This window comes from Branchiostoma lanceolatum, chromosome 14 (assembly GCF_035083965.1).
Source record: "Branchiostoma lanceolatum isolate klBraLanc5 chromosome 14, klBraLanc5.hap2, whole genome shotgun sequence".
Lineage (NCBI taxonomy): Eukaryota > Metazoa > Chordata > Leptocardii > Amphioxiformes > Branchiostomatidae > Branchiostoma > Branchiostoma lanceolatum.
The window spans coordinates 1,427,846-1,440,868 of NC_089735.1; the positions used below are offsets into that span (position 1 = coordinate 1,427,846).

At 44.3% G+C, this 13,023-nt stretch overlaps 1 protein-coding gene across 1 annotated transcript; it reads left to right on the plus strand.

Annotated features, from left to right (window-relative positions):
* The first annotated feature begins 3,156 nt into the window (after nucleotides 1-3,156).
* LOC136448602 (uncharacterized) lies at nucleotides 3,157-12,375 on the plus strand. Its single transcript, XM_066448242.1, has 14 exons — nucleotides 3,157-3,281; nucleotides 3,794-4,034; nucleotides 4,501-6,261; nucleotides 6,509-6,768; nucleotides 7,241-7,302; nucleotides 7,485-7,714; nucleotides 7,959-8,215; nucleotides 8,461-8,598; nucleotides 8,750-8,915; nucleotides 9,131-9,241; nucleotides 9,625-9,762; nucleotides 10,189-10,263; nucleotides 10,736-11,968; nucleotides 12,137-12,375. The coding sequence occupies exons 1-14, from the start codon at nucleotides 3,207-3,209 to the stop codon at nucleotides 12,184-12,186; spliced, it is 4,797 nt and encodes a 1,598-aa protein (XP_066304339.1). The 5' UTR covers nucleotides 3,157-3,206; the 3' UTR covers nucleotides 12,187-12,375.
* The last annotated feature ends 648 nt before the right edge of the window (nucleotides 12,376-13,023 follow it).

A 13,023-nucleotide genomic window follows, 5' to 3' on the forward strand; every position in this document is an offset into this window, starting at 1 on the left:
ACATCTCCGGCGAACCATCCCCAGTATTCTTTAAAGTCTGTAGTGTTTTTGCGTCCATCTCCACATACCAGCATTAACGGTCCGTCCCTGTCCTTGAACGCTTTGTTTATGAATAGTCACACCTCACCTTTTGGGGACGTTTCAAGAACACTTGAGGGCTATGGCGGAGTGCATTGGCAGAAATAAGGTCAGCATTACAGACCATTTGATGACGTGTTTAACGAAATAATCTTTAAGTTAATTCTGGCCAAGTGATGCGCCAGTACCTGTCAACACGTTCTTCAATTTAATACAAGTCATATAGTACTAGAATAAATATTTACAGCACGGAACATAGTGGAGCTATACGTAGAGGAAGCCTCCGTTTAAAAGATCGTTTAAATGTATAGCACTTGCGCCTATTATGTTTAACTATTTTGACATGTATTGTCTTTGCGTAAGGACAACAAACCGGAGGTATTGAATAACCTTACAATTTCCAATACTCTGAACCTGAGTCATTTTATTTCTCTATCGCGTTACATCGTATTGGTCTTTTCACAGAATAGAAGACGATAGAATACTAGTAGCAAGCGCAGACCGCTACACTCAAGATAGTGATTCAGGCCTACTATAGTAAAGCTTTAACTCCAGCGAGGACTAGTTTTAAACAGACTCGTGTTTTTCGCCAGGTAAGCGAACCAACAACAACACGCCATGCTGGCAGGTTGGCCCAGAGGTCACCACCAGGTGTGTCGTCACGGAACAAAGGTGGGGCCGCCAATGGCGTAGACAAGGACGAACCAAGTGCGTCATGAAAAATGTTCTTTTTCTTTGAAACAGGTTTTAAAATGATGACACAAAAACACCGTTAGGTTAAGGTTGACATTAAAGAGTTGTGGGGACATTAATAGTTTACATTGCGGTGTATCATAGGCGTGTTATTTACACATTTTACATGCCGTTACCAACATGCGTCCCCTTCACTTCAATGAGCCAGTCCTTTTCTCACTTCCTCGTTACCCAAACGGTTTCCCGCAGAAGGGAAGGGACACCATGTCAACGATTATGGAGAAATGGGGCACTAAGGAGTAAATGTAGGTAGAGTTAAAATCTTCAAGCCTTCCATTCAATCTTTAATAGTGAGAGAGTTCACCTGTATGCCTGGGTCATTCGCAGCGAATGTTGCGGAAGTGATAGGACCACAATGTGTGCTTGGCAGTCCTTCAGCGTAATGTTGGAGAATTTTTTTATTGTTCTGAATTGAAGACACCTGTAACGACCAAACAACGTTCTTCAGCAAGCAACAACTGACATCACGCTTACGTGGACTTCTCTAAGTTTATTTGACATTCAGTAGTCAACTTAACAACGCCTCTGTGTTCACCTTAATCTTTTGTCAGCTCAGAATTTGACAGAATTTTATAGTTTGTCCGCAACTGTGCATAAAAGGACTGTCAGATCATGAATCAAAGTACAAATACTGTAAACAAGTAGACTTAACAATCGCTCTTCATCTGATGACATGTGACAGAATTTTCCTCACGACGAAGCGCCCTCCCTCCAAATTACACGCACAACGTTTACACTAAATGATACAGCTGTGAGGATATAGTAAATTCTCAACGTTCCTGTTTAACCGTTCCCCCAGTATAACACCGCAGTCTGGGATGTCTTCTGTCCGTCTCATCATATCGGCAGTCTAACATTCCTGTTCTGACGTCATCCTTCAATCACCATGGAGACAGGTGAGCCACGGCGGGCACTTTCATTTCTCGGAGTATAAAATGGCTTCTAACTTACGACTCGGATAGTCTTGCGGGGATGTTCTGAAACTTGCTAGTTTTTGGTCCAACCTCCACTTCTATACTTGGCAATGTCGTACTTATACCATGTGTGACTTGAAAAATACGTTAGCAAATCTTTAGAATACATACCAATTTCAATTTTCAACATTTTGTCTATTTTTTTTCAAGATTAGCCGTTATATTGCGTAATAACTTTACTTTCACTTTCACTCTAAATCACGTCTTCTGCCTAAATCAAGTTTGTTGAGCTTTTCAATGACTTAACGGTTATGTAGAGACTGCTTGCTGACCAGTCCTCGCACACGGTCGGACTGGAAACTGCCGTGAGGAGCAACAAGCCTCGATACGTCATTTGGCTGGACCAGAACCAGGATGACTTCCGTGAGTTCGGCACGTTAGTCGGCCGGCAGTACCCAACCCTGGAGGCGCCGGCCAGGCGGGTTCAGCGGGACAGGGTTGAGGAGACGATGCCAGGCAGTAATTACAGCGGGATGTTAGGCATCGCCTGGGATGTGCGTGACGCGCTCTGCAGACAAACAGGTGAGGGCGGACATGTCATGGCTGTTACACAACGCAAAAAAAACAGGGCCTCTTTTCATCACTTGTAAATCAAAGTATTTTCTTTAACGTGTAAACGTAAAAGAGAAATAGCAAAAGGTGTTTACTTACTTTTCTAACTCCTGTCATATCACAGCCAAAGCCAATGTTTTGCACATCGATATAAATTGGTATATAACGTCTCTATTTTTCAGAACATTTTCACAATGAGCACACAGAAGGCTTTTCGTGATATGAAAGTTATTATTCTAACATACTTTCTAGGATGGACGATTGAACAAGTCGATGGGTTGTTAGCAAATCATTGTAAAATACGTGCGCAATATATACATTGTATACAACTTTACTGTCGTAATATGAAATGTTTTGTGAGCTAAAATGATGTCTGACGTGTGCCGTTTGTATGTCGTTTGTATGTTAATATGTTTGTATGTTTGTACGTTTGTATGCCGTTTGTATGCCGTTTGTATGTTAATGTTTTTCACATTGATATCAATTGGTATATAAAGTCCCTATTTGTCAGAACATTTTCACAATGCGCACAATAATATAAAAGTTCTACGTTTAACGTACTTTCTAGGATGGAAGATTGAATAAGTCGACGGGATGTTAGCAGGAGAGCAAATTATTTACTTGCAAAGATGACTTGTTGAGATGTACAAGCTCACAACAGAGGATTACTTCTAAAATACGTACGTTGTATACAATTTTACTGCCGTAATATGAAATGTTTTAGCACTTTCTGAACTAGTAGTAGAATGATGTCTGACGCGTGCCGTTTGTCTGTCCAACTCCACAGGTGAACTGAGGTTGCCGTGCTGGTTGACCTTGTTCAACACCCGTGCGTTCCTGGCTGACAACATGAACCTCCCAGCTGTTCTCACACGGCTGGAACAGGAGAACCAGCTGAGTCCGGCTGATGTCCGGGATATACAGGTAGGTCACGTGGTGTAGCCTGCAGTTGTCATTTATTGTGCCATAAGTACTTTACATATAAAAAGAACAATTTCTACTATTACTCAGCATCATGATTAAGTATACTGATTAGGGTTTAGTCTTTAGGGATTAGTTGATCAATCGTCTACCACAAATTACGGTTTGCACGAGATATCTTTTATTTAACAGAATTCTAAGAAAGACAGTGCAATTTTTCGAAAGAAATTGCGCTTAGTACATTTTAAGTAGCAATAACTAATGTACATCATTTATTTATTCATTAGTTTGACTGAACCATATATACATGTACGTCTAAAGTTGTCCAAACAGCTATTAGCAATATACTTCAATGTGGCTGGTACGATTGTAAACCTGCTTGCTTACATACGTCTACCTAGTTTCTGCTGTTCAGACTTTACAATCTGACAACCAGAGTTAAAGGATTCCAACACACGCAGAAGTACAGAAATGTTAATTAGACAAACCAGCACTGCCGATGTTCCCTTCCCCAGGCGGAGCCGACACCAGTAAGCAGGGGGGACCGGTTGGTAGAGATGCTGCATGACAGGAGGCGGCAGGAGCCGTACGACTGGTTAGTGCGGCTCCTGCGGGAGGAAGGACAGGACTTCCTGGTGGAGGAGATGGAGGAACAGGAGCGGTTCTGGGAGCGGGAATACGGCATCGGGGAACAGCAGGCGGCACAACCTGGCCAACAAACGGCACAGAGGGAACAATTCGAACAGCAAAGTCAAGGTAGCTAAACTATCATGTCTTTGGCTTTATCTAAATCTCTAACAGCAATATACTTCTGCATTTTAAAACTTCCAGCCCGTGTTTGATTTATGTTATCCTTGTGTAAAGATACGGATCATTGTGTTTGATCGATGATAACTTTTTCATTCCATATTAGTATCCATCCTACTCCCAAGACACCACGGATCGCATGCTTATACGCTAAAGCAGAATACATTAAAGGAACCTATTATGTTGGGAAACCTCACTTCGATGCAAATTTGAATTCCGAGAACATCCCGTTATGACTCACCTGGCCCACGCCAAAATCACATCTCTTCTGCTTTCATAGAGGATTGATTTTTCTACACATAAAAGGAAGCAGGTATAAATAGTAGTGAGTAAGTAAACATCAGAGTCAATTTTATGTACTACATCTATGTGCCGTCTACTGTAGTAATCATACTTTATGTGACCGTTTCTGCAGCAGTGTCAATGCAGAGACACCTACGTCATCGATATCCCGGCGCGCATGCGGACGATGCCACAACTTTGACAGTCAAGGGTGTGATTCTGGGACTGACGGAGGCAGGGAAGACCAGTCTGCTCAACTGTATGATCAAGGCTCAAGGTCACGTGGAGATTGAAACTGACAGAACCATCGGTGTTGACGTCATCACTTACCATGACACCAAGAATAACGTCAAGTACGAGATGTACGACTTCGGAGGTCACCATATCTACCACTACACGCACCGGTTCTTCCTGACACGTCAGGCCCTGCACATCCTCAATGTAGACCTGCCAGGATACAAGTCAGAAGAGTTCCAGGAACGAGTGGGAACGTGGCTAACATCCGTGACTTCCCACGTGTTCAACCCGGCTATCCTTGTTGTAGGAACCAAAATTGACCTGTTTCTGTCAAACAAAGCCGAGGAGATGATAGCAGCAGCTTGTTCCTGCATCCAGAGGGACATCCAGGTCGCTGAGAGTAAAATACAAACAAAACTGAACGAAGAAATACAACTCTGTCAGAATGCGCTGGAAGCAGCAGATGTTGTAGACCTTCCCGACGCTTTTTACAGTCTCACAAAGGACGATATCTTGACCAAGAAAGAGTCACTGGAAAAGTTACTTGACGGACGACCCAAAGGTCTGTTAAAGGTACAGGTTATCCCAGTCAGCAGCAAGACATTCCAGGGTATCGAAGCTCTGTGCGACAAGATGGCAGAAATGGTGAAGGACGAGCGATTGTTCCCTGCTGCCCGCCAAGAACTGCCGACTTCGTGGACGAAACTATCGAAAAACATCAAGACTTCAGAACAGGTCACTGTCAGGGATTGTAAGAAGGTCGGAGCAGCTGCAGGGATGAAGGAGTCAGACGTCCTGAACGCGCTCAGCTATCTGCACGTGACCGGACAGATCCTGTTCTACAACCACATCAGGGGGATGGAAGATCTGGTCTTCCCGGACCCAACCATCATCCTCACACTCTTCAAGCAGATATTCAGGCATGACCTACCGGCATATCTGGACAGCTTAGCTAAGTCTCTCCCCGCACGTGCAAGATTGCAGTTTGCTGCAGACAGAGCGTCATTCTTAAAGACGGGTAGGGCAAGCGACAGTTTCATGGAGAACCTGCTTGGAGACAACATAGCCACCTTCAACACTCTCCTTCCCCTGATGAAGCACTTCGGCCTGTGTTACTCGGGGTCGGTGATCTTTCCAACAGAGCTTCCTGCCGCCCAGCCTGACAAGGTGGCGCGCTGCTGGCCAGAGGCTGTGCCATCAGGTGCAGAGGAGATCTCTGTTACTATAGAGTACAGCCAAGAGCCTCCTCTGGGTCTACCGGAAACCATGGTCTCCCGTATCCTGTCCATGGAGCAGACCACACGCCGTCTCCTCACCAAGGACACAGTTGTCGTTCATGTTGGAGAGAACTCAGAAGACGTCATGTACCGCCATTTCCCTACAAGAGAAGAAATCCGGATCCGGGGAGAGCCGGAGAAGGCGTGGCGCCAGGCTCAGACGGTAGCGAAGGTGATAGAGGCCTGTTGGGACGAGTTTCCTGCCTTGTACTCCAGTAACAGTGTTGAAAGCGAAGAAACAGCAAAGTCGCTTCCTATAGAGGCTGTGAGGCGTCACGTGCCGGGTGACTTGTTGAGAATGTCTGAAGGAAACTGGGAACGGCCACTCGAGCTTCCTGTCAACAGGACGTCGGGGGACGACATTGGCAAGTACTTCATTGGTAAGTTCGAGGGGCTTTTTAATCTAAAGTATGTTTTTATAGGTAGTTATATATAAGTAGGCTCTGGATACCATTCAATGTACCTTGGCCCACCTATATCCACTGTTAAAGGAACCCCTGTTTACCTCCAATATCTTTAATGTGGAAATTCCGTCTTGTGTATTTTGCTTTAGTGGGCTAAAATTGTTTCAGGTACATGTTTATGCTTGTTTTGTACACTCCTAAAATTGATGTCCTTTCTGTCCAGACAACCGGCTGTACCAGGTCAGCAGGGCTGTTGGTGAGGAGGATGAGCTATGGACCCGGCTGGGACAGGAGCTGGGACTGAACAGGACCGTGTTGGACAACATAAACATATACTATGACACCCAGAAGGCGTTCCAGATGCTGAAGATCTGGCGCACCAAGACCCCCCACGGACCGCTCCACTATCTGCCGCAGCTGAAGGAAACACTGCAGAACATCGGCGAACCGGACCTTGCTGCAGATGTACAGGGGGTGTACAAAGTGAGTTGACAAACCCTGGCCATATTCAAATCCTATGGTATACTTGACTAATAAATGGAAGATTATTGGAGAGGAGAATTTCTAAAACAGGGCAAGGTTTTTACTTCGTTTTAATGACTGTACTCTGTACTAGCATGGTCGAACAGATGATATTACTTTTATCTCAAGTTGTAATGTTAAGTTAACTTAACATACTGCTTGAAGAAGAGATAAGAGTGCTGAAGTCGCAGGAGTGAAAACTCATGGATTTTCTTCTGTGGATCTTTATCATTCGTGATAGGTAGACTAATTGCCGATTGTACAGGAAAGACAAGTAGTCTATTGGATTCAAATAGTCTATCAAACACATTCTTTGATGAAGACCTTCAGGTAATTACTATTGTATATGCATACTCATATGTGATTTGTCTTGGTACTGTAATATCCAAAAACATAATATATCATCAACTTCACCAACATTCCGTGTATCCAGGAATACCGTGAAGCATTGCCGATACAAGAGGTCAGTCCTGAGATGACCGGAGACACAGAATGGTGGGTTGAAACTTTAAAAGTCCAGCAACACCAGATACTACACAAACGTCTTCCTCTATTTACCTTTCAATAAAGTGAATCTTTGTCATATCTCCTCAATACATGGCTGTATAAATGAACAAATGTTCTTCATTACCAAGTGTCATAAATGAGCTTTATAATACCTGTGTTAATCTCCTCAGGTCCCTCCGGCTGCCAGGTGAAGGGAAGTACCTGTGCAGACGGACCGACCTGGGCGTGGTGACGCCCTACCCGCTGCACGTGACCTACAGAAGTGCGAACTGGTCCGACAACTGGCAGCAGGTGGGGGAATGGATGCCGGTGGGTCCGCTCTTCTCCATCCAGTGTGAGGACGTGGAGGGGCCGGTGGACATCCTACTGCCACACGTGCTGCACCTGGCTGATGCAACAGGTAATGAAGAACAATCACAAATTTAGAATCACTGTGCTGTACAAAGGAAACAATTCTGGTCAGTGCATATTTTAGGATACGACCCACATAACTATTGTCATTTATAATATTTAGTACCACTGATCTTCCCATTAAATTTTATTCCTGAATTCCTCATGTTCAATCTTACATTTTCGTGTCTTTCACCTGCCGAATGAAATAGATATGTTGTTGTATGCAAATGATTCGTATCCTTTTTCTCTAGAGTCTCCAGATGTTGCAAACATGCGGATTGTCCATGTTGTCGGCGGCGAAGTCGAGCTTCTACCCGTCTCTGAGATCACTGCAACCCACATCGGCACCAGGTTCAGCAAGGGCAGCCTGTTTGGTCCTGTGATGAAAAAGATGGTCGCCAGGTTCTATCCACGGAACGGTCTTTGTGTTGTGTTCGGACCACGGAACTTCATGCCTGAATGCCAGATCCATGTCTACATTGCTTCCAACGCCATGATAGCTCTTCAGGTAATTGTAATAGCTCAAATGGCTGAACACATACCTAACAAATGATCAAAGACATAATTTATGATCAGGTGCTATATTTTTTCCGTGAAGTGCAGTAATCTTGTATAAAAAGTATAGATGTATGCATTATAAGCTGTATTGTTGTCCGTCGCTGCGCTTTGTAATGATAAATCATAGATCGTGCTAAGCTAACAGAACTGCACCATATCTACGAAGACTGACATAGCTGTTCCACATTTATGAAGACTCTGCAGGATCTGGAAGCATTAGACGACTACATCAGGTGGGATCAGGACCAGTGCGTGCTGCAGTCAGGGGAGGCGTATCGTCTCGAGGTGTCCGTCAGAAACGGAGAGGAGATGAAAATGCCTACAAATCCTGAGGTGGTCTTTAGTGATTTTTGCAATCTTATGTATGATATTTTACTCAAACTACATTCCATCAAACGGTATTGCTTTGCTTATACCAATAGATTCATATCCGACAGCGTCAACAGGTTTATCTGTGTCTAAGAAATACTTGCTTATTTTACAGGGCCTTGTTTTCTACGATACACTAGAGAAGGACAAGTTCTACAAGAAGTTTCGGGTGGAAGTCGACATAAGAAAGGTCAAGTCATTAAAGAAGAATCAACCAACGTTCAAGATGCTGCTAAAGAATGCTGCCGGGACGACGGTTTGCGAGTTCATCACCGCCAAAGGTACGGAAACGATTATGATAATGCTCTGGTCAACAAGAAAATGAATGTTAGTTTGTCGTCCTTTGACATCTACTGATGCATGTTTTAGTCGTTGTTTCTACCCAAGGTTACTACAAAAACGTTTTGAACTCGGGGGTCACTTATGATTGCATAATCAGAAGCGATGGCTTACTTGAATAAGAGGAATCATATTTTTCACAATTTTCCCGAAAAAGGACAACGACTGCGGTCTCCGGACACCGACAGCGGCGAGAGCGACAGCGGGCTGTCCTCCGAGCCTGCGAGCACAGCATTCCCGGGAGATGAAGGTCAACAACCAGGCATCTGTAAGCTCAGCCTTTTGTCAAATTGACTATTGACATAACAGAAAGAGGCTATAAATACGAGTATCTATATAGTTATGTACATCCACAAATGTTGTAATTTACTTGGTTGGTACTCCGAAATATATTTGAGTGTTTTCATGTCAACGTTCAAGTATAGTGTGTTGGGATAATCCAAGCATCTAAAATTATATTTCGCCATTTTGCAAAAGATATCCGATCACCAAATATCATGGGAATATTTGCTAGCTTGCCTCTCCAAAAAGTTCGCAGGTCGGGGTCTTAACCCATCAGTACATCTCCAGATGAAAGAGTGTTTTGTTGGTTAGTTTTCTCAGATACAAAGTCGAAAAGCTAACAAAAGCTTGTTTATGATATCAAACCAGCAGGAAGACGTGCGCTGAGGGGTCAGTTAGATTTTCCAGACAGCGGACGTCAACGTGCCGCAGGGTCTGCCGCTCACCCCCGCAGAAAGAGGAGGTCCAGCCGGACACTGGTGGGAGGGAGCGCCTCTAAAGGGAAAGGTGCGGTGACGATATCGATGACCTATCCATTTGTCTGATTTACAATGCATTATGTTTTCGCGGACGAAACAAATAAATAGAAAAACGTCTTAATGTTAAACGCCCGACTACTTCTGTGCTTCTTACAGGGAGCATGCGCATTAACAGCAAGTCTTCCCATGCCTCAATTTTGTTACTTCGGTATGTTTTGTGCAGGGCACATTGAAAATCGCTTTTGTGGCGACATGTTGACCCTATGTAAATAAAATCAAAATTAGATTAAATGAAATGTGTTATTATAGCCTGTTGCCTCCTTGTCGTAACTTTTAAAGCTTACATGTAAGAAAACATTGCAACTGATAGAAGCCCCTAGCTACCTTATGTTTAAAAACGACTGTACGAATACATACGAAGAAAACATAAACATGTGCTGATGTCTCCCAACAGGCAAGAAGATGAAAGGTGACGATCAGAGAGGCGCTGACGTGCTCTCTACGACAAGAAGAATAGGTGGCTCAACTGGTGAGATTTGGGCAAAAGTCAATTGATTGCCACGCTTATATACGGTGGTTTTATCTTTAAAAAAACTCTGAGAAAAAAACTTGCATTTAGTCAACAGACTCGTACTCCAAATAGGGAAATAGAATAACCGTAAAAGGAGAAATCCGACGAAATATATTGACAAACATGACAGGCCATCTATTGTAAGGTCCTTACGTTGTTTAACAGGCACCGAGGTAGTAATTGCAGCACTTAAGATAAGGCCAATAGAATGACGTAATCACGGATTTGTATCGTAATGTACAAAATCATAGTTTACCATGTTGATCTATACGTTCCCATTTCTCTGATTGTTTTATTTTCATCTCGAATCATGAAAACCTTTTACCACAAGAAAAAAATATGAAACGGTGTGAAGTTTGTTATAGTTTCAAATATAGTGTTAAAAAAGGTCAGCTTGTAGAAATTGCCTCACCTGTGTATTCTATTCCAGAGAGAGTTTCAGTCCTGCTGGTTGGAGATGAATTCTGCACATCGAAGGGCGGAATCTCCACTATAAACCTCCAGGTGGCGCGCAAGCTCACCGCTGCTGGCGCCGAGGTCTACGCCACCGTGTTGGAGGCAAGTGAACAAGATGAGAGAGATGCAGAGAGAGACGGAGTCAAACTCATCAAACCTCGTCTTGATACCGACAGCAGCGCGAAGCCGTCCCTAGAGTGGCTGACTGTGTACCACAAACATCACTTTTCGCACATTCCATCAGATATCTGCTGCATTGTGGGCCATGTTGACGTCACAAGCAGAGCAGCCAGGAAGATCAAGGAAGAGCGATTTCCACACGCCAAGCTCGCCATGTTCGGTCACGTGGCGCCAGAGGAGACAGAGCACTACAAGAGTGACGAGAAGGCCCTGGGTGTGGGGAGGAAGGAAGCAAGCATCCAGGAAGACATCGGCAAGGCTGATGTCGTCTTCTCGGTAGGAGCGCGCATTCACAGGCATTACGACAGGTTCCTCCGTCGGAATCGCGTGGATCACCACATCTTCCTGCCTGAGCCTTCAAAGGTGTTCAGAGAAGCAAATGTGAGCTTCGCTGAAGAAAGTGAAAAAGTCCGAAAACCAGAGAGATCGGTTCTGTCCGTTGGCAGGGTGCGGGATGTGGAGATGCTGAAAGGTCACGACCTGGCCGCAGGAGCCATAGACAAGGTGGCACAACGTCTTGATGGTCAGTACACACTGAGGCTGAGAGTCCGCGGCATCGATGAGAACGACTTCAAGGAGAGCAAGCGAATTCTGGAGGAGAAGCTGAGATCCGGGCGGGTCAAGCCCACACTGCTTCCGTACGGCACTCAAGAGGAAATCCGCCGAGACATGGAGAACTGTCACCTGGTCCTGATGCCGTCCCGGGCCGAACCGTTCGGACTGGTCGGCCTGGAGGCAATCTCAGCAGGAGTTCCCGTCCTCATCTCTGAGCACTCGGGACTCGCAGAGCTGATAGAGGAGCTATCAGACAGGCTGGGGCAGCCAACGTTCCGCCACTGCATCGTCAAGATGAAGGGAGACACCGCGACCGACGGGGATGCAGAGAAGTGGGCAGAAAGAATCGAGGATGTCCTCAAGAACGCCAGGTCAGAGTTTGAGGAAGCACGCGCCTTCAGGGAGAAACTGCTGGCCTCCAAGTACTGGGAAGAGTCTCACCAGAAGTTCCTACAGGCCTGTGGCATCACTGGTGAGAAACTATATCTTCCTTCAAAAATAAATTCTTTGGCTGCATGTATGGATTTCTAATGTTTCCATTAACAATATAGATGTGATGGTCTTGTATATAGTCACCACACGATGATCCATTGCTTTCCGTACTAACTTTGCTCATTATTTGAACACACCTACTTCACAGCCGACCCCAGTGCTCGAGCGGAGGGTGGAGGTGCTGATGCCTCGGACTGAAGATCTGGCGACAACGTTATAATTAACAGGGCCCGCTGATGGCATGGAATTGTAGATCGACTATTTGCAAGAGCTAAGTAAAGTAGGCATCTTCGCGTCTAGTAAGCCAATGATAGCGTTCAATTAGTAGGTGTATAGCTGCAGAACAATGGAGGGAATTCATTGCTAGATGTAATAAGACTGTTGCTTAATCCCGCTAGCTTATTTAGAACAATACAGTTACATTGTATACGGGAATCAACATCTGCATGGTTTTCATGGTGTACGTTTTTCAGGGTAATATTTGCCTGTATGAAAGTAAGACTTCGTTGGCCAATGAAGTAACATTAAGTCACAAATAATTTCTTTGCTTTGATTTGCTAAATTCTCAAAATTCCTCCCCAATTTACCACCATAGGAAATGAAGAAGACGCTTGTGTTTATCATGTATCGATTCTAACTAACGCCATCAACCGTGTAGGTACCTAATCTGATGCCAAATATCATCGACGACACACATCTATAAATACATTCCATGCTCCTTTATAGGCGGAAAATAGACCTATCAATACCCATAAAGTTCAAAATATTTGATACAATCCAAACCATCATCGCTTGACCAACTGTTTATGCTGCTGCCAATAACGTCAACGTTAAACTTTTGATCTTAAAGATGGATTGCAAGACTGGTGACAGAGCAGGACGTAACAGCGTTAAATCATTTCGAACTGAAAACACGATGTTACGTTAAGTGCACGAGTGGCATTTCACTCAAAACATCATTTAAAATGTGGTAAATAATCTCTTTCTGCAATAAAGCTATTTTAGCATGCTTACTTCTGTGAAAACTTCACGATT